We start from the raw sequence: 21,610 nt of genomic DNA on the forward strand, positions 1-21,610 counted from the left end.
CAAATAGTCGGACATGACTGAGTGACTGAACTGAACTGTATGGATGTAAAATTGGACTATAAAAAAGCTGAGTGCTGAAGAACTGATGTTTTTGAACTGTGGTGTTGGAGAAGGCTCTTGAATGTCCCTTGGACTACAAGGAGATCCAACCAGTCCATCCTAAAGGAAATTGGTCCTGAATATTCACTGGAAGGACTGATGCTAAAGCTGAAACTCCAATACTTTGGCCACCTGATGTGAAGAACTAACTCATTTGAAAAGACCCTTTTGCTGGGAAAGATTGAAGGCAGGAGGAAAAGGGGATGACAGAGGATGAGATGGTTGGATGGCATCACTGACTCGACAGACATAAGTGTGAGCAAGCTCCGGGAGTTGGTGATGGACACAGAAGCCTGGCATGCTGCAGTCCATGGGGTTGCAATGAGTTGGACACAACTGAGCGACTGAACTGAACTGCACTGAATTTATATATGTGGAATCTAGAAAAATGGTACAGATGAACTTATTTGCAAAGCATATCTAGAGACATGGACATAGAGAGCAAACATACGGGCATCAAGGAGGGAAGGAGCGGGTGGGATTGATTGGGACTGCCATACATACACCACCATGCATAAAATAGATAACTAACGAGAACTGACTGTATAGCACAGGGAACTCTACTCTGTGCTCTGTGGTGACTTAAATGGGAAGGAAATGCAAGGAAGAGGAGATATATGTGTGTCTGTGGCTGGTTCATTTGCTGTACAGCAGAAACTAACACAACATTGTAAAGCAACTGTATTCCAATTTTAATAAAAGACAACATGCAGGCCTGGGCAAAGTTCCCCAGGCTGGACTCTTGTCTCCTGCCTGGGCCATTATTGCTAGCTGTCTGATAACAAACTCTTGAGAAATGGCCCGAGTGGAAACTGGTTTCCCAGGTGCACAGCCAGTCCAGGCTCATTTCAAGGGTCCACACACCACTGCTGCAGAAACACCATCTTTATTTTTCTCCTGTTTTATGTTAAAGTCATGAGGCTACACAAATTGAATTTATTTCCTGCAACTGTGGATGAACGAAGAACACTCAATTTAAATCAAGCTGGCCAAGGGATGATTTAATATGGTCTCAAAGCATGACTGTAGGTAATCATCTCTGGGCAACAGCATTCTCCCTTGAGCTTCCCTTGAGGATGTGCATTGCCTAAGGATTGCTATGCGCAGCCCATGACATCATCTTGAGGGCTTGAGGGAGCAACAGTGAGATCATGGATATAGGTGACATCTTCACCACCATCACTCCAGCCCCCAAGCACCTCCAACACGGTAAAACAGAACCAGAAATCCCTTAGCACTGAGAATCTCCATCCATTATACAGGCTTCTCTTTGTTTTCTTTTCCTCCCTGCTAATTATGAAAATTGCTATTAAGACAATGAACAAAGCACATACAGTAAGGGAGCAGGCGAGAATGAGAGTGAGAGAGATGAAAGTTACAGCAGCCACACAGAGTGGCATTGAAATGGGAGAAAGACAAACACATTCTCTATTCAAGTGGTCACAAACCCATTCAGGGACTGCCAAACAGCCTCAAAGGTAACATTCACCACCAACAGAGGGGAGGGTGAGGAAAGAGGAAGGAGAGAGATGGGCATTTGTGTGGAGGTGGGGAAATAAGTCCCAGGACTCAAATAATAAGGCTGTTTGGTGAGTTCTTCTCCTTTGATGTAAATTTCTTCTAATTCTGTTCATGCTCATAGTTTCCTCCTATTCAAATATATACCCGATGGTCCCCACGTGAGCTGTACTTGAAATATCCTGTGTTTTTAAATAAGTTCCTGTGTTTAGTTATATTTGGTGTTTTGAAAACACCCCTGTTTTACCATTTGCTTGTATAATTCAGTTTCTCCTATGCACCCTCCTTAATTAGTCTGCAGTCAGGAAGCCCTTCAACGCTCTTTGAGCTTGAAACTGTACTGCCACCTACCGTTAATCACTAAGAACTGCAACGAAGGGAAGGGAAGGTGTTGGAAATGCAAGGGCGAAGGGGCAAAAGTGGGAAGTGGATACAAGAAAAAACGTTAAAAAAAAAATGATGTGGAAGAGTCTAATACTGTCTAAGTTCCTTAAACATGAAAACTGGACCATCACACTTTTTATTATGTAAAATTTGAACACTCCAAGGAAATACTTGAACATTCTGAAGATAATGTAAAAATAACAAAAGAAACCTGTGCATCAGACACTGTACAATCACGCAGAAAAGAGATGTGACGGTTCATATTATAAGTCAGTCTCTGCAATATAGTTTCCTGCCTAGTTTCTAAAAAGAGAATAAAGGGATAGAAAAGGCATGCTATTCTAAAATTTGATCAAGGGAAATATACCTGCGGAGAGCTGTCTAGAGCATTAGCAAGGAATATCTTTTAGAAAGTGTTGCCGGCTTTAGCCTAATGACTCTGGGAACCCTGGCCAACAACTCCTGTTGAGACCGATCCATCTGGAGTTTTCTGAATGTGGACTTGTTTCTTTTTAAGCATAAATTGAAACATGAAGCTCTCAATTTTGAGGGCAAATTATCTGAGTGCTACATTCAGTATTAACACAAGCCAATGTGCTCAATTGCTGCAGTCATGTCTGACTCTTTGAGACCCTAGAGACTGTAGTCCACCAAAGCTCCTGTGTCCATGGGATTTCCCAGGCAAGAATACTGGAGTGGATTGCCATGCCCAATTCCAGGAAATCTTCCTGACTCAGGGATTGAACTCACATCTCCTGCAGTAAAGGTGGATTTTTTTTTACCCACTGAGCCACCTGGAGAGCCCATTAAAATAAGAAACTTATACAAAGCCTATCTCACATACCACAACATTCAGGATAGATAATATTTATCTTGTGGGGCCAAGGTGATTGAGCAAGGCTTATCCACAGCTAATTATTTTTATGAAATGCCATAAGGACTTCTGAATCCAGCATCATAAAATGGAATAAAAAAATTGGTAGAGTTGGGAGTAGCTTTGGTGCTGCTCCTGAAGATAACTGTCATATACTCTGGAAGTTTTCCTGGCAACATCGCCTCCCATCTCACTCAGTTCTCAGAAGAGGAAATTCACATTCCAGACACCGGCATGAGAAACAAAATCCTCCCCCCCCCCCCCCCCCGCAAAAAAAATCTCTCTTCCCCACTCTCTGTGTCCAAAAACAGGGTACTTTCTATGTAACATTTACATTACAAGCAACCCAAAACAGGAAAGGAGCTGTAGGAGAAAAGGAGAAATTGATACAGATAAATCATGGTGCCTTCTTCCACTTCTGGCACAGCCACTGAAAACAAACAAATCCCCATTCCTATACTGCCATAAAGACACTCTAACTCCAGTGCAGAAGGAGATGGGAGTTGTTTTCCCAGTTTTAGAATGGTGCTTAAGTGATTTTTGTCCCCAAAGGCTCTTGTCATCTGACTTGCTTTCCTTAGTGCGCTATGGCACTCTGTGTTGTTGCAAGGAAAGAGAAATCCCCTGATTTGATTTTAAAGAAGACTCAACAATTTCCTGAGATGCCCTTCCCACTGATCTCTGCCTCTCAGCAAACTCAAGGAAAGTGCTTTCCTGTACAAATTGCTCTTGTACTTCCCAATGCTCTGCCTTTGCCTTATCTCTTTTAGTTGGAAATCCAAGAATTCTCTTCCACCCATAACATGTTGATACTTTATGGTGCCCCACAAGCCAGGTTTCTCCCTTCTGTCCAAAGAATATTCACAACCTCTTCAAGAACTAAACTTCACTACCAACATAATTGAGACATATGACATGGGCTTCCCAGGTGGTGCTAGTGGTAAAGAATCCACCTGCTAATGCAGGAGACACAAGAGACGTGGGTTCAATCCCCAGATAGGGAAGGACCCCTGGAAGAGCAAATGGCACCACACTCCAGTGTTCTTGCCTGGAATTCCTTGGGCAGAGGAGCCTGGTGGGCTGCAGTCCATAGTGTCACAAAGAGTCGGACGTGACTGAGACACAGCACACGTGAGCATGGCATGGGAGACATGCATAGGTTTCTAGGCACAATTCTTTCTCCCGGCTCCACCCTACTGCTGTGCTCGTTAACAGCACCTACCCCTGCCAGTCACCTTTTACTGTCTAGCTTGTAAAATAGCAACAGCTCTCTGAGTCAGAGATTCAGTGCATCTTTATTACTATAGTATGTTAATTTCCTGGATCCAAGTGAGGAGCAATTAGAGAAGGAACAGAGTAAAATTTTTTATTAATTATTTTGCACACATAAAAGGATAGAGTATCATTATGTGCTTGGCAAGAGAGGATAATGACGGGAGGTAAGTTAGGAGAAAAAGAAGAAGAAAGGAAGATACATGTCAGCTAAACTGCACTTTTTACAGCTTGAGTGATTAGCCAGGGAGAGCAAGATTTAGAGTCATCAAAGGTAAGTAGGGATGGGACCCAACTATCTTCGTGAAGCAGACACAAGAGACTGTCTCTATCCTGACAGCACTGATCTCATCTCTGAGATAGATTCCAGCAAAACCTGCCTCCCACTAAGAGGATTAATTTTCTCCCTCTTATCTGATTTTGATGCTTGAAGGATATTTCCACAACCAAAATCGCTGCCCAATAGTCTGTCTTCCTGTTGAGAATCTGGAGCTTTGACAGCAAGCACAATTATCTTTTTTGTTAGAATCAGGCCATCACCGAATGTTCCAAGAAGAAATTGGGTAAAGTAAATAGCTGAAGACAAGACAGGCATGCAACTATTACTCCTATGCTCAGACCAGAACTTCTGAGTTTTGGAAAAAGGTGAAGTTTGGGGTCTATCTTCTTGATACAGTGGTTCAGAATTCTAGACTACACTAAAAAGACCAATTTTTTTAAAGTATTATTAAGTGTTTAGGCTATCCCTAAATAATTTGCCAGTTGTACAAACTTCCTTAAGGACACTTTAGGTAGAGTGATGTGAAACTGTCATGCAATATTCAATTATTTGACAGGCATTTCTGGTGATGAGGGCTTCTCTGGTGGCTCAGATGGTAAAAAAAAAAAAAAAAAAAAAAAAATTGCCTGTAATGCAGGAGACCTGGGTTCAATCCCTGGGTCAGGAAGATCCCCTGGAGAAGGAAATGGCAACCCACTTCAGTATTCTTGCCTGGAGAATCTCATGGACATAGGAGCCTGGTGGGCTATAGTACATGGGGTCACAAAGAGTCTGACAGGACTGACAGACTAACACTCTCACTTTTCTGGTGATATAATGATGAAAGTGAAAGAGGAGAGTGAAACAGTTGGCTTAAAGCTCAACATTCAAAAAACTAAGATCATGGCATCTGGTCCCATTATTTCATGGGAAATAGATGGGGAAACTGTGGAAACAGTGTCAGACTTTATTTTTGGGGGCTCCAAAATCACTGCAGATGGTGACTGCAGCCATGAAATTAAAAGACGCTTACTCCTTGGAAGGAAAGTTATGACCAACCTAGATAGCATATTCAAAAGCAGAGACATTACTCTGCCAACAAAGGTCCATCTAGTTAAGGTTAGGGTTTTTCCAGTGGTCACGTATGGATGTGAGAGTTGGACTGTGAAGAAGGCTGAGTGCCCAAGAATTGATGCTTTGAACTGTGGTGTTGGAGAAGACTCTTGAGACTCCCTTGGACTGCCAGGAGATCCAACCAGTCCATCCTAAAGGAGACCAGTCCTGGGTGTTCATTGGAAGGACTGATGCTGAGACTAAAACTCCAGTACTTTGGCCACCTCATGAGAGGAGTTGACTCATTGGAAAAGACCCTGATGCTGGGAGGGATTGGGGGCAGGTGGAGAAGGGGACGACAGAGGATGAGATGGCTGGATGGCATCACCGACTCGATGCACATGAGTTTGGGTGAACTCCGGGAGTTGGTGATGGACAGGGAGCCCTGGCATGGTGCAATTCATGGGGTTGCAAAGAGTCGGACACGACTGAGCGATTGAACCAAATGATGAAAAGCAGATACTTACCTGATCACAGGCAAAAGATGAAGAAAATAAGCAGAGAGCCCTTTAAAAAGCCTCCTTTTTCCTTAGAGGCTTACATTTTCATTAAATCTTTGAATATTCATCCTTTTGACATAAAAATAGAAAAGTGAAATCTAGAGGGAGAAGCAAATTCTTTTTCCTCTTATTTCCAGAACACTCTATGCATATATCCATTATAACACTTGTCATAGGGAACTATGATAATTGGTTTGTTGACTATTTCCTCTAAATATATAAATATATTTTCCCCTAGAATATAAGTTCTTTAAAAGTGATAATTTATCATTTAGTTCTACATCATCAATGCCTAAGTGCGTGTGTATATATACATATACATATATACATATATATATACACACACACATACATATACACACACACATATATATAGCTCCTACCTAGAAGGTGCTGAATATGTATTTTCCCCAAAAATAAATGACTATGAATGTCTCAACCCATGTTTTTAGATTCCAATCAATCCAGTGGAATCCATTTAAATTCCAATGCCAAAAACCCAAATCATAAATCAGACCAGATGCCTTATCATTCAACTTTTGATAACACTGTCTCTTGATAGAGACAGAAATGCTCTACTGATCATAAAGATCCAGCATTCCTGCCTCGGTCACAGACACCTGGGCACGTGGATGTCTAGACTGAATGTCTGCCTTTGGGTGGGTCCCTACACTGTCTCTCAGTGTCTTTTATTTTTACCTGTGTGACCTTCACCGTAGCTCTTCCAAGCTCAGGACTTGAGGACACTAAGAAAAAGTGCATCTCCTTCAGTCAATTTTGGGGAGTTCTGCATAAACCCAAAAATAAAAGACCTAGAAAATACTACTTTTATTCATAAACTGAATAATATCTTCCGGCCCCTTTACCTGTTTTCCCTTAATCTATTCAATTCAGCAGTAAATCTGTCCTTCCTCAAAGATAACTTGAAAAGATCATATAAGAGTTTCCACTCAGTGCCTATTTTTTCTTTAATCTCATAGATCCTAAAGTCAGGAAAAGTCTTCCTTAGGAATCAAACAGATTCTGTCTGCAAAAATATTAATTACTTCCTTACAAATCTTCTGTCAAAATATAATCTTGTTATGAATTGTTGTGGTTCAATTAATGATGACAGCAAATGTGTTTCCAGAAACATGTTATTTTACTAGCACCTTCTTAAGACACTGAAAACATTTTTCAAAGAGAAAAACATTTTCAAACATCTTTAAATACAAATTCATTAAGGTCATAGCAGTAACAATGTGAGTCAATTATTTATCATCAATTTGTGTTTTTTTACTGTGTTCATAGGATTTCAAGATCTTATATGTGTTGTATAGCCTTCTTTGGCATTGTTGTCTCCTCTAGAGGACCTGTGTAAGCAGACAAAACATACACACACACACACACACACACACACACACACACACACACGGACTATCTACATATATTATTACCTAAAGATGCTTTCGAACTGTGCTGTTGGACAAGACTCTTGAGAGTCCCTTGGACTGCAAGGAGATCCAACCAGTCCATTCTAAAGGAGATCAGCCCTGGGTGTTCTTTGGAAGGAATGATGCTAAAGCTAAAACTCCAGTACTTTGGCCACCTCATGTGAAGAGTTGACTCACTGGAAAAGATCCTGATGCTGGGAGGGATTGGGGGCAAGAGGAGAAGGGGACGACAGAGGATGAGATGGCTGGATGGCATCACCGACTCGATGGATGTGAGTTTGAGTGAACTCCGGGAGTTGGTGATGGACAGGGAGGCCTGGTGTGCTGCGATTCATGGGGTCGCAAAGAGTTGGACATGACTGAGCGACTGAACTGAACTGAAAGTTTCAAAAACAAAAAAAAAATGGATAAAGGAAATAGCTGAAAACAAGAGGGGGATGAAGCTATTACAGACAGACATACATATGTCTATCTGTCTATGATTTCCAAATCCTGAGTCAACCAATCACAGACCATATACTCTGTTCACAATCCATAGTTGGTTGAATCCGAGATGCTGATCTGCAAATACAGAGAGCTGACTATGGGACTCGAGGATCCATTTGATTTTGGTTCTAAAACCAATTCCCTGCAGATACCAACAGATGACTCTATAAATCTTTCTTTAAAAATTGCAATGTATCTATAATGGAATTTTGATATAAATGTAATCAGTTCCAGTAAGAACAGAAATCTAATTCATTCTATGTGTTCATTCTGTTTGCACTCCCTGATGAGGGATAGAGCTTGATGCATCTTAGAAGTGAAAGTTAAAACTCTGAGATGGAGCCTTGCTCCTCTCCCTGGGCGGAGAAGAGGTTGGCTGGGTCAATCAGAGTTTAGAGGGGAAAGAGTCACCCGAGCAGGAGGAAGAATGAGTTGGGGAAGCACTGGAGTTGCATTTTTGTTTGCCTCTTCTATTTTAATCTTCTTAGAATTCTGTCTGTTTTGAAAGAACCAATTTTTAGAATTTTTATTATTGGTGAATCATTTGTCTGTTTTGTTCTCCTTGTCACTGATTTCTATCTCTACTTTCTCTTCTCTCTTGTTTCTTTGTCCTCTACTCTGGGACTCTTTCTCCAGTTTATCAAATTGAATGCTTTATTTGTATGCAATCATTTTTCTCTTGATAAATGATTTAAAGTCATAAATCATGATGTGAATACTACTTCTACCATTTACTGCAAATTCTGACAAACAGTATTTCCGGTTCCAAGAATTTAAAATTTCCCTTTTCATTTCTTTACAGAGTGGGTTATTGAACACAGTGAACAAGATGTTAAAATTGAACTTTTACTATCTCCAAGTTGACTGGGACTTTAAAGCTAAAAGCAACAGATGCCAATTGTGCCTACAATATTATGCTAATTTTTCAGGTTCCTTCACATACTGCTTTTTAACTGTTCCCAAAGGGAAAGTAAATTGTGCAATATTGAGCAAAGCTAAATCTGCATCGCTACCCTGCAACAGACCCACACTGCAGAATGTTCACTGTATTTTTCAATAACAAGATATTAGAAATCAACATTTAAATGGAGGAATAAACTATGGCATATTTGTATAACACAATATTCTATACCAAATAAAATGACTTAAAATCTACATATATCACATACTAAGCAGAACCCTATGAGGCCTTCCCAGGACAGGTCCCCCTCCCCCATATCCTCTGCTGTAGCTCCTCTGAAGTAACTAGATAACAGTATCTGAAATACTTCCAGAGGTTTTCAGATGCTAAAACCACCACTAAATGGATGAAATTAACTACTTGATGATCATGAGGGTGTAGCTCTTAGACTTTCTGGTGCCTAAGAATCAATCATCATCAAGCAGAGAACTGTGCATGAGTTGATCACATACCTGGTGGCCCACCCACCACCCACCTTGCTTTAAAAATGCTCTGATAAAACTGCTCTGGGAGTTGGGAGTTTGGAGTTCGGGGGGCACGAGCTACCCATTCTCCTTGCTTGGCCCTGCAATAAACTTATGTCTGCTCCAAACTGATGTTTCAGGTTTTTTTTGGCCTCACTGTGCATTGGGCTTACAAACTTGCATTCGGTAACATCAATATGAGTAACTTTTAAATATTCAGTGTTGTATGAAGTGGCAAGCTCTAAAAGAGTATGCACTGTTCATTACAGGTAATGATAAAAAGATAACACAAAACCAAAAAAACCTGTAAGACAATATATATTTTATGATATGGTACTATGTTATGGATAGAAAGACTTATACAAGTAATAACATAAAACAATAACATTTCAGCATTGTTGGCACATTAAGATTTTTCATATAATGTTTGTATCTATTTAGACTGGAACATATTAATATATATTTAATAAAATAAAAGCCTATCTCTAATTTTTGTTTCAATCTGTTTTTTAAAGGAAAAAATGCTTTAAAATTAATTCTCAAATATATTTACTTGTGGGTAAATTTGCAGCTGTACATATTTAATGAGCATACGTAGCCTTCCTAGATTGTAGAATTTTTCACTTTACAAATGCTAAAAAAGATAGATACCAAAGTAAATCCTTTTTGGGCCTTGGGGCTGTGGGCACCCTGCCTTTGCACTGGCCCTTCACGAAGACAATGTGGTATGGAGGAAAAGCATGAAGTCAGAAGTCAAGAAGACCTCATTCAAACAGCAATCTCCACATTTGTTATCTCGAGTGACTTAAGATGAATGTTTTAAATTCTCTGAGCTTCCAGTTTACTCATCTGTTAAGTAATGTGAAATTTAAAAGGTGTTGAAACAGTTAAGGATAATTTAACAAAGCACACAGGACGTATCAATACTAGCTATTACTGACCTTATGATACATATGTATATAAAATATATATATTGTTATGGAATAACTACAATTATACTCATTTGTATCAAAGATGATCTCTGAAGTAAATAAAGAGATGTTCTTCCTAAGAAATTAATAAACACATGTACACGTTTTCCAAATTAACAGACAACTTAAGTAAGGTAAAGTACTTCCCTGGTGGCTCAGACAGTAAAGCATCTGCCTGCAATGTGGGAGACCCGGGTTCCATCGCTGGGTGGGGAAGATCCCATGGAGAAGGAAATGGCAACCCACTCCAGTACTCTTGCTTGGAAAATTCCATGGATGGAAGAGCCTGGTAGGCTACAGTCTATGGGGTTGCAAAGAGTTGGACACGACTGAGTTACTTCACTCTCTCTCTCTCTCTCAAAAGTACTCAAACGATTTAAAGCGACCATTTTATTTTGTCATACTTTCCGTGAGTCAGAGATTCAAATAGAGTCCAGTGAAGACAACTTGTCTCTGTTACACAGTATCCGGAGATTCAGCTGGAAAGACTGGAAGCTACAGGTTCCAAAGCTGTTTTGTTTTCTAATTCACTTGAGAGAAGGAAAAAAAAAATTTAAAAGAGTCAGCTGCTCTAGTGCACTTAAGACCTCAGTGTGTGTGCTACGTTGCTTCGTTTGCGTCCAACTTTGCAACCTATGGACTGTAGCCCTCCAGGCTCCTCTGTCCATGGGCAAGAATACTGGAGTGAGCTGCCATTTCCATCTCCAGCCACTCTTCCCAACCCTGGGATTGAACCACGTCTCATGTTTCCTGCACTGGCAGGCAGGTTCTTTACCACTAGTGCTACCTGGAAAGCCCATTTAAGAATTAAGTTGCATAAATATTCAGGAAAACTAGTAGCTGCCAACTGAAGATCAATAAAATAATGAAAACAAATTCCTAAAAGGATAATAAATTCAAATAAAAAAGAGTTGATTTGAAGAACTTGGCTCTTATATAAAGTGGTACATTTACTTGTGATTCTTGGAAAGAATATTTACTGTCTTAGAAATAATCTCACATATCATGATATGTATGGACATACTAACATACTATACACAGAAAAACAGGGTATAGGAAACGAGATTGAGATCATGCTTCACTTTTTGCAAACAGCCTGTATACAAGAATAACCAAAACACACATCTGGTTTGTCTAGGCTTAATTTCTATTCTGTGACTAATTTAAACTAATTTTCAAATAAATCTGCCTGAAGCTAGATGGCCACTTTTTTAGCTGTCAGTGGGTGGCTGACTCAGTCTGGTTCACAAACCTTAATTCCATATACAAAAGAAATGAAAAAACAGCCTGAATTGTAAGCAATCAAAATGCTATCAGAAACTAACAACATGGTTTAATTAAAAAGGAAAATCCATAGAAATTCACTTTTTCCTTTCCATTCTTCACACAACAGAATAAGAGGTAGTACAGAGAAGCAATTAAAATAAAGTCACCTTTTGCCCTTGGGGTGTCTGAGTAGAACCTTTACCACCAAAATAATTAGCTTCTGATTTCTCATTTTCCTCCCCTTTGTCCTACTGAAATTGCTTCTGGTCTTATAAACAATGCATTGTCCTGCCTCTTCAGTTAACCCTAGGCTTCTGAGCATCTCAATAACCTTATTATTTTATAAAAAAGGTAAAACTGCATAGTTACAATGCCACTGTCCCTATTCGATTAGGACCTTGAATAAGACCGGAAATTAGCTTGATCTCCTGAATTACAATGAACTTTTGTATAATATCTGAGATAGGGTTGTTAGGGGAAACCACTGACCAAAACCACCCACCCTTGCCAGGGTACCACAGTCACTATTTGCCTGAATAATCTTACAACAGGAGGTACTGGTAAGGAACATGGAATTAACATGCCACCACCAACTGAAAGGTCAAAAGGAGAGAGAAGACACCAGACCATATGTCCTACCAACATCCTAGAATCCTTCTCGCTGGAATCCACCTTGGCTGAATGATGCGCAAGCCACCAGGAAGGGCTCTGAATCAGAATGACTGGCCAGAGGCAACCCCAAAACTAGTCCCATCACCATAAAACCTGAGGCTGAGAGCCACGTGGCAGAGCAGTCCTCCTGGGTTCCCTTACCCTGTTGCTCTCTGCCTGGGCACCCCTTCCTAATAGAGTTTCTTGCTTTGTCAACATGTATGAGTCTTCAGAAAAGTCATTTCCAAGTGTTAGACAAGAGCCAACTCGCGGTCGCTGAAAGGAGTTCCCCTCCCTGCAACAAAGTGTGTGGCCTGGAGTCAAATCAGTTCAGTTCAGCTGCTCAGTCGTGTCCAACTCTTTGCAACCCCATAGACTGCAGCACGCCAGGCCTCCCTATCCATCACCAACTCCTGGAGTTTACTCAAACTCATGTCCATTGAGTCGGTGATGCCATCCAACCATCTTATCCTCTGTCGTCCCCTTCTCTTCCTGCCTTCAATCTTTCCCAGCATCAAGGTCTTTTCAAATGAGTCAGTTCTCTGTATCAGGTGGCCAAAGTACTGGAGTTTCAGCCTCAGCATCAGTCGTTCCAAGTCTTCTCCAACACCACAGTTCAAAAGAATCAATTCTTTGGTGCTCAGCTTTCTTTATAGTCCAACTCTCACATCCATATGTGACCACTGGAAAAACCATAGCTTTGACTAGATGGACCTTCGCTGGCCAAGTAATATCTATGCTTTTTAATATGCTGTTTAGGTGGGTCATAACTTTTCTTCCAGGAGTAAGTGTCTTTTAATTTCATGGCTGCAGTCACCATCTGCAGTGATTTTGGAGCCCAAAATAATAAAGTCTGTCACTGTTTCCACTGTTTCCCCATCTATTTGCCATGAAGTGATGGGACCAGATGCCATGATCTTAGCATAAATAAATGGGTGCAAATGACCACAAGGTGCACCCTGAGCCTGTCCTGCACAGAGGAGGTGACAGGAGGGAGGATTCACAGGGCACGAGGGTATCAACACTGTTGCAAAACCCAATTCCCATCCCTCAGATGAAAACACACCCACTCTTCTGGCCTATAAACAAATACTTCATCAATTACCCAGAGAGACTAAAACACAGCACATGCAGGAGGCGAGTCCCCGAAACCGCCCAGCCACATCACACAGCACAGCCAGAGGCTCAGAACTGGAGTTCACGAAGCTGACTGCGAACAGTCCACCCCAACGTTGACACAAATAAAATGCTTTACATCATTTCCAGACTATTCATGTCACAGTCAGGCATGTCCTTGCGATATAGCATCTGGTAAACCATGGGATCACTTCTGGGGAAGGGAACACTGCTGAGGTTCAAAGTACTGACAGGTCCATGTGCAAGGTCTCACTGAGGCTCAGCAGCACAAGAAATGGAAAGTGAGGCTCCATCAGAGCTTGACATGGGTAAAAGGGTGCGTGGTGAAGAAAATGTCAAACCACAGGGTGATGCAATCAGGAGAGAGCTAGAGCACCACTGAGAAGAGAATCCTTCCCTTCGGTGAGTGCCCCGCGGAATCCCCTCCCTCCCAACAAGCCCAGTGACACAAGGACAAGAGAGAGAATGCTCTTACTGTAGCACTCGGGAGTGGCTGAAATCTTTCAGATCTGAGTCTTCATAATGCGGGCTTATCATCCCCAGCCCACTGTCACTCAGCATGCGTTTCCGGAGAGCAGGATTCCACCAGTCTGTCATTCTGGGAGAAAGAAGGACACCAGACACTCAAAGTCAGGCATGGGACTTAGTCTGCCCTTTCTCAGGATGAGTTTTGTCTCCAAACGAGAGGAGAACAATTAATCTTTATGGGGTATTTATAAGCATTTCACGTTTACTTGGGCTTCCCAGGTGACACAGATTCAATCCCTGGGTTGGGAAGATCCCCTGGAGAAGGAAATGGCAACCCACTCCAGTATTCTTGCCTGGAGATTCCCAAGGACAGTGGAGCCTTGCGGGCTTCAGTCCATGGGGTTGCAAAGAATCGGACATGACTGAAGCCACTTGGCACATTTTTTAATTCACTTAATTTTTTCAACAGTCAGGCTCTCTTTGGACACTGCTGCCCTCTTTATAGATAAGAAAACTGAATTTTGAGATTAAGTAATTTTTAATATGACACAGATAAGAAGTAATGGCAGGGGACTTTCCTGGTGGTACAGTGGTTAAAACTTCACTTTCCAATCAATGCAAGGGTGCAGGTTCAGTTCCTGGTTGGAGAGCTAAGATCCTATATGCCTTGTAGCCCAAGAAAACAAAACATTAAAAAAAAAAAAACACCAGAAGTCATATTGTAACAAATTCAATGAAGACTTTATAACAAATGGTCCACGTGAAAAAAAAAAAAGTAATGGTGACTGATGTCTTATAGAAACGTAGGCCATCGTATCCCTGTTGCTAGTTAATTTCCAGAGGGGGCAACAAAAAAGAAATAAGAAAGGAACTGATTCAAGTTCTTGTGGATTTGCAGGTTACTTTATCTTTGGAACCAGAGCCAATCGAGAGTGACTGGGAGGACAAAGCCAGGGAGAGCTTGGCCGAATAGGCTCAGACTTCATCAGACTGGACACTACAAACCAGACCTCGTCGAGGGGAGAACACCTGGAGTCCAGCAGAAGCACAGCGGACAGCCGTGACGTCACATCCGGCCTTCCCTGCGCCCTTCCGGGACTCTCCGGGTCACATCAGGCTGTCCTTTGTGCCAGTCGGCTGTCCCTTCACAACACGACAGCTCTGGGATTACTAGCTCTGGTTCCTAAACACAGCCATCTATCTGTTCCAGCCACCACTTCTATCTTTGCCTGGCTCCCCAGAGACTCAGTATGTAGCCCTGATATCAGCTGGCCTGGTAGAGTGGGAGATACCCAGAAATAGCAGCCACGGTCAAATTAGTGAACGGGGTGAACAGGCATGAGGGTTTTACCTCAAGTGCACACGCCTGTTAACACTGTACAAGTATGTGTACACATTTGCACATGCCATTTGAGTCCATGTGTGTCTGCTTCCTGGGGAAATCCTTATTTTAACTATTTACCTTCTGTGTACCAGTGAACCTCTAAAGTAAACCATTAAGCTTCACGAGGGCAAAGATTTCTGTGTTTTCACTTGTGCACTGCTGTTTCTTAACCTGCCACATAGAAAACTCTAAAGAACTATTTCTGAAGTTTTAAAATAATCTAGAAATATTAATATGTTGGTGGTTCAGTATGGTGGTTAAAACATGCATGGGCTCTAGCCTCAGAAAAGCTGGGAATAAATCTCAATTTTTTTCCCCTTTACTTTCTGTGCAATAGTGGCCAAGTTGCAAAAACTCTCTAAAGCTCATTTTGCTTACATGAATTTAAGACAGTAATAGTACCAAATTTGCAGGGTCATTGTGAAATGATGATGATTCCAGTAATATAATATTTAATGAGTGTCCACTAAGTGCCACAGACAGCCTTAATTTTACATGTATCAATTCATTTGTTTATTTTAAAACTAACTTATCTCTTTGACTGTTTTGTATCTTAGTGGCAGTGCACAGGCTTAGTTGCTCTGTGGCATGTCGATCTTCGTTCCTTGACCAGGGATCGAACCTATATCCTCTGGATTGCAAAGCAGATTCTTAACCACTGGGCCACCAGGGAAATCCCTCAATTCATTTAATTTTAAAAGAATTTTCTGAGTAGGTATTATCATTTCCATTTTACTGATGAGGAAATAAGCATAGAGCACATAATAGGAGAGATATAAAGTAGGCATTTAGCATAGTATGTGGCTCTTAATAAGTTCTTGATATTTCATAGTTATTGTTATTGTTATATGATATATATATATATATCAGGCTGCCTGGTTACAGGAAAAAAAAGGAGAAGGATTAGGAGAGGAGGAGGAGAGGAAGAAGAGGAAGGAGGAGGAGGGAAAAAAGAAGTCAGACCACCTGTGTCATTTTTCAATGTGATAGTCTAGGTATTCCAGACATACATGGGCTGTGTGCTGTGGGAAGTCACTTCAGTCTTGTCTGACTCTTCGCAACCCCATGGACTATAGCCCACCAGGTTCTTCTGACCACAGGATTCCTCAGGCAAGAATACTGGAGTGGGTTGCCATGCCCTCCTCCAGGGGATCTTCCCAATCCAGGGATGGAACTCAGATCTCCTAAGTCTCCTGCATGGGCAGACGGGTTCTTTACCACTAGCGTCTCCAGACGTATATGCACAGACACAAATACTAGTGCCTTCTAGTTTGGTAGGAAGTGTTGGTGTGGTGGGTAAAGACGGCTCAGACATGACACGGATCTGAGTGGGAAAGAGTGATTCTACCCAGACATTCTTAGGCTGACTTACAATGCAACCTCAGGAAACACAAGAGCACCTGTACATCACAATAGTTTGATTTTATTAAACATACCAAGCACAAGGCCAAACCAGACACAGATGTCACCCTGCAGCCAGTCTCACCACAAGGAATAAGCCCACTTACCCCGAGGCTTGCTCCACCACCAGGTCAGGCATTCCTGGGGGTGTCCCTGCCTGCTGTGACAATACCATATCTGGGTCCAGAATAAAAATCTCATCTTGAGAAATCTCCATTACAAAGTGCAAATGTTCCTAAGGAAGGAAAAGAAATCTGTCAGATGACTGATAGGATGCTCAAATCCATCATTTAAAGAATAACTAAGCAAAGCTATTTGGTCCTGAGGAATACTGAAATTTTATGCCAAAGCAAATGACCACAGCATATTATATTTTCAGAGGGCTGACCAGTGGCATTCCTTCCTGAAGGAACATGGTAGCAAGAAGCTGAGGAAGGGGAGAGTTGAATCCTTGGTCTGGGACTCTTTAACCAGGATCCTGTCAGGTATAAGCAGAGATGGCCTTGCCTCTTTTTACCAAATACTATCCAGGTACTTACATGCTACATGCCACCTGGTCCAGCATGTGCATACAAAGACCTGGACTTAAACCCTCAGGATCTGGTCAAAGCTAAGTGGCATGGCTAATAACTGGTTTTATCAACGGATTCCATTCTATACCTTCTTTTACATGAGAATTTGGACAGTGGGACCACTTGCCATCATTGGGCATAAGCATTTTGTTTTCTCACTACCAAACTGGAAAGTGGTGAATTGAAACTAAGTAGCCTACATATACATTTGAGGTTGCAAATTTGCCAATCAGAAATAAAGTAAAACAAGGCATAAAATTTGGCAAGAAAGCAGTAAAAGAGTAGCGTGAATAAAAGCCTGGAGTGCAGGCTGGTGACGACATCGACAAGCCTACTTATCTTCTGGACTCATTTTCAAGGTCAAACCATATCACCTTGAGTTCACAAATCACAAACATGTGAGGACAAGTAATAAGCTCATGGCTGAGACTATGAGTATCATTCCAGAACTGTACACATTTCAGTGGTTTTGTTGGGGGGAAAATGTGTAAGATTAGTATAGTTACTTGGGAATTTTTCACTTTCACAAATAGGTTCAAGAAATCTTACCTGAGATCTGTCTATTCGATAAAAGCGATCAGCAGAAGTAGCTAGAGGGGGAAAAAAAAAGTATATGGCATTCAGAGAGCCCTGTGTTATGGCAGCACATTTACAAGCTTCTCTCCCACCCTGACACTCCAGTCTTGCTGCATAACTGGCCAGTCCCTAAATCTACTTAGAAAAATTCAGGACTTCATGCCTCTGTTGCTGCTGTTCCACAGCTTAGCAATCCCTTCCCCAGGACTTTCCTGAAGGTTCAGTGGTTAAGACTCTGAGCTCCCAAGGCAGGGGACACAGGCTCAATCCCTGGCTGGGGGACTAGGATCCCACATGACCCATGGCTCAACCAAAAAAATTTTTTAAAAGGCCCTCCCCATTACACATGACTATCTAAATCATTTAACTCGTAAGCTTGGGATTAAAATTATGCACACTACTAAACGTAAAATATAGACAATCAACTACAACCTACTGTGTAGCACAGGGAACTATACTCAATATCTGGCAGTAACCTATGATGGAAAAGAATCTGAAAAGGAATATACGTATATCTGAGATATATAATATGTATCTGAATCACCTGAAACTACAAGATTGTGAATCAAATATATTTCAATAAAAACTTTAAAAAAGAATCATGTCTTAAGAAAAAACTTGAATGCCACCTCTCCTGTGAACCCTTCCTCAGCCCCTTCCTCCCTGCCCCAGATAGAATCAGTTGCTCCCACCTCCATGTACATTTGTAATCTGTTTACACTTCTTATAAAACTCTCTTCACTGAGAACTCTCAGACCAAGATATCTGCCTCTTTAAAGACCTGTTTCATTTCTTCTTTTATATCTCAAGATAGGAGCACAGAACTCTCAACAGAGCTGAAACTCGATATGTATTTATCAAGTAAACAAAGCTAGAAAAAAACAAATCTGTAGGTTGCCTGATTTCTGAGGAAACGATTCTCATTTTAGAAAAAAAGAGCTTGAATTTGCAGAGTTAGGGACCACGTCTGGTATTAAAGGAATCATTTCAGTTTAAAACTGAGTCCCTGAGCCATGTTTTAAGAAAGCTAAAACAGAAAAAATGAAAATTATTTAAGCATTCTGATAAAGGATTGGGCTGTGTGTGTAGTTTGAAGGGAAAAAATACTTAATGATAAACTCTGGGCTTCTAGAAATTAATCTGATTATTCCTAATATTCAAAAGAATTATGTTCCTCCTCATTTAAATCTATCTAACAGAGTCCAAATATTATAAATAGATTTTCTACAAAGTACATAGTACTAGAGGGAAAAACTCAAAATGCAAATAATAGTTCAAAAATCATACATATTTAACAAGTAGCTTCTCTCCAAACGAAATAAGCTAAGAAGCAAGATAATCATGGTTCTTACCCTCTAAAACCAAGAGGGGGGAATACCTGCCTGAGAAGGACTTAACCTACTTTGTTCTTTAACTATGACTGCAATCTTTAAACATTTTAAACACAGCTATTTCTAGAGTAAATGTAGTATCTAGGTTAACACCATTAACCACTTAGAATTGTATCTAAGACTATATACAAAATAGACTACATATGGAACAATTTATATACATTCCCATAAATTTTTTTAAATATAAGTTGTTCCTCTGTGGATTCAGGAAAAACAAATGACTATGTTTCTCATCACGAGGGAATAAAGGACCTGAAGGGAAAGCAGTGTCAAATATCTTCAGAGGCAGCTGACAAGCCATTAATGAAAACTGATATCATAATGTGTGTGGATGAGATTTGATACAGGTATGGGTGCTCATCTTCATAAAATGTTCACACCCTCACACAGCCCATCATTCTCTTGTCCACATTTATAACCTTTCAGATGTACACAGAGCTAAACAAAAGAGAGGCATACAGCAAGAGCCCAATGTCCGCAGAGATGAGAGATACTGGGGAGAAGACCCACTGGGAGTACCTAAGCAGAAATGTACTGTAAAATGGGTAACTGCACACAAAAGTGGGATTAGACAGCCTTTAGGGGGATGGATGGAAAATGGACTCATTAACCACATTAACCAATCAGAAAATGACTGACCTACTATGTATTCAACATGTCAGAGCAGATGTGAATGCAACTGAAAATGCCCGCCCTTTCACAAAAATTTGTAACTCATTCTGAGATGATGGCTTACTGAAAATAATATGGAAGTTCCATAATATGCAAACAGCATGCAAATTAGTACCTATTCCCCCTGCTGATGAAATCCATCTACCAGCCTGAATTGAAGACAGGCACTCAACACGTTTTTGGAAAAGGGGGCACAGGAAGGGACATGTTATCTTGAGCAATTTGATGCTGAGAAGTTTGGCCAGAGTTAACTGACTTGCTTTGAGGGAGATAACTTCAGAAAAGTGCTGCAACATCAGAAAGTCCACATTGTTTGAGATGCAAGTACCAATCACGTGGAGGGTTCCTGAACAATCTTTCAGAAAATTAGAGTCCACTCAAGCCATCAATGCTTTTCCCTGAGGCTTCCCGAACCCCCACCCCTCCGAAAATACAGAAACACTCACCATCTAGAAAGCACCACCGTGGGGAGAGTCTCTGAGCTGAGAGCGCCCTAGGGAAGGAGGTTTCGTGGTCCTGGAAAGACACACACACATCCTCATGGCTCCATTTGAATGAGCTGAGAGCTATTCCTCACTCCACATTCTGCCCCATCACCTATTTCTAAGAGTGAGCATCCTTTCCTACTCAAAGCATTGGTGAGAGATCGAAGCATACTTTCTACTGGAAACACCCACAGGGGCTCTGCTTGGAAATGATTTATTTCACATAACCACTCTCACATACAATTTCCAGAAGGTTTTCCATTTTTCCATTAAGCATTCATAAATTCTATAACTTGGGACATGTACTTCCTTTTGGAACTCTCTTTCTTTCCCTTTATGAAGCTGAGGACCTAGTGGCAAGCTGGCTGTCATTTGCATTTCAGTTCTCCACACAGGTATAAAAATTTCCCCTACTAAAAGACTCCCTGCCACTCACAATTTTTTAAAACATAAAATGCTAATTTATAAGAGGATTTGGGGCATTCTGGACTGGACTCAGTGAAATTGAGATAACTGACAGAAACGGGACAGATTAGGACGGAGGGCAGGTCTCTGCAGGGAAGACACTGGGACTTTGACCCTTATTAGCAATCTGAGATGTTCAACTAGAAGGAGCGTCCTTGGAGTGAGGCTGGTTGTGCACAACCTTGTGTGTACAGAGGGGGACGGGAGAAAGATATGGGAGAAACAAAGAAGAGGTTAAGAAGAGAGTGAATCAGTTTATGCGCTGACTTCTTCGGAGGTTGAACCTGTCCCACATGGTCCTGGGGCAGAGTTTCTGCTTAAATCAGTGAATCTTAAAGCATGAACCCCAGGCCAGCAGCATCAGCTGGGAGGTTGTTAGGAACACAAATTCCCAGGTGTCACCCCAGATCTACAGACACCCTGGGGTGACACCCAACAATCGGTGAGGTTGAGACTGATGTATGTCAAAGTTTTAGAACCAGTGGCCTAAAGTAACAAGGACTAAAATTGCCCATTATTAGGAACCTTGGGTAGATGGAGTTTTTACATGAATGGATTCTGCAAATTAAATAATGAATAGAGGAAAATGTGGTCTCATTCAGGACTGGTGGCAAAATTTACATGTAGAGATGTAGAAGTGATATAGCATGGATATAGAGATAAATATAGTCTTCTTTCTTGAACTGGCTTTGAGCTACATGAAATCTTGACATGTATCTATTTATATGAGAACTGCATTTAACATTTTGGGAATTATAATTTGACACAAGTGATATCTTATTTTAAAGAAACTTATGATTCTTAATGC

The 21,610-nt window shown here is 41.1% G+C and overlaps 1 protein-coding gene across 3 annotated transcripts in view; it reads right to left on the reverse strand.

Moving 5' to 3' along the window:
* The window catches only part of DGKI (diacylglycerol kinase iota), a 507,168-nt gene that overhangs the window by 75,017 nt on the left and 410,541 nt on the right, over positions 1-21,610 (reverse strand). For all 3 annotated transcript variants that reach the window (XM_069588482.1, XM_069588483.1, XM_069588484.1), the window contains 4 exons: positions 20,299-20,368; positions 17,763-17,803; positions 16,749-16,876; positions 13,864-13,986 (listed from right to left, as the gene is read on the reverse strand). In XM_069588482.1, coding sequence (XP_069444583.1) covers positions 13,864-13,986; positions 16,749-16,876; positions 17,763-17,803; positions 20,299-20,368 — 362 coding nt within the window. The remainder of the gene's footprint in view (positions 1-13,863; positions 13,987-16,748; positions 16,877-17,762; positions 17,804-20,298; positions 20,369-21,610) is intronic.

The sequence above is a fragment of the Ovis canadensis genome, chromosome 4 (assembly GCF_042477335.2).
Source record: "Ovis canadensis isolate MfBH-ARS-UI-01 breed Bighorn chromosome 4, ARS-UI_OviCan_v2, whole genome shotgun sequence".
Classification (NCBI taxonomy): Eukaryota; Metazoa; Chordata; class Mammalia; order Artiodactyla; family Bovidae; genus Ovis; species Ovis canadensis.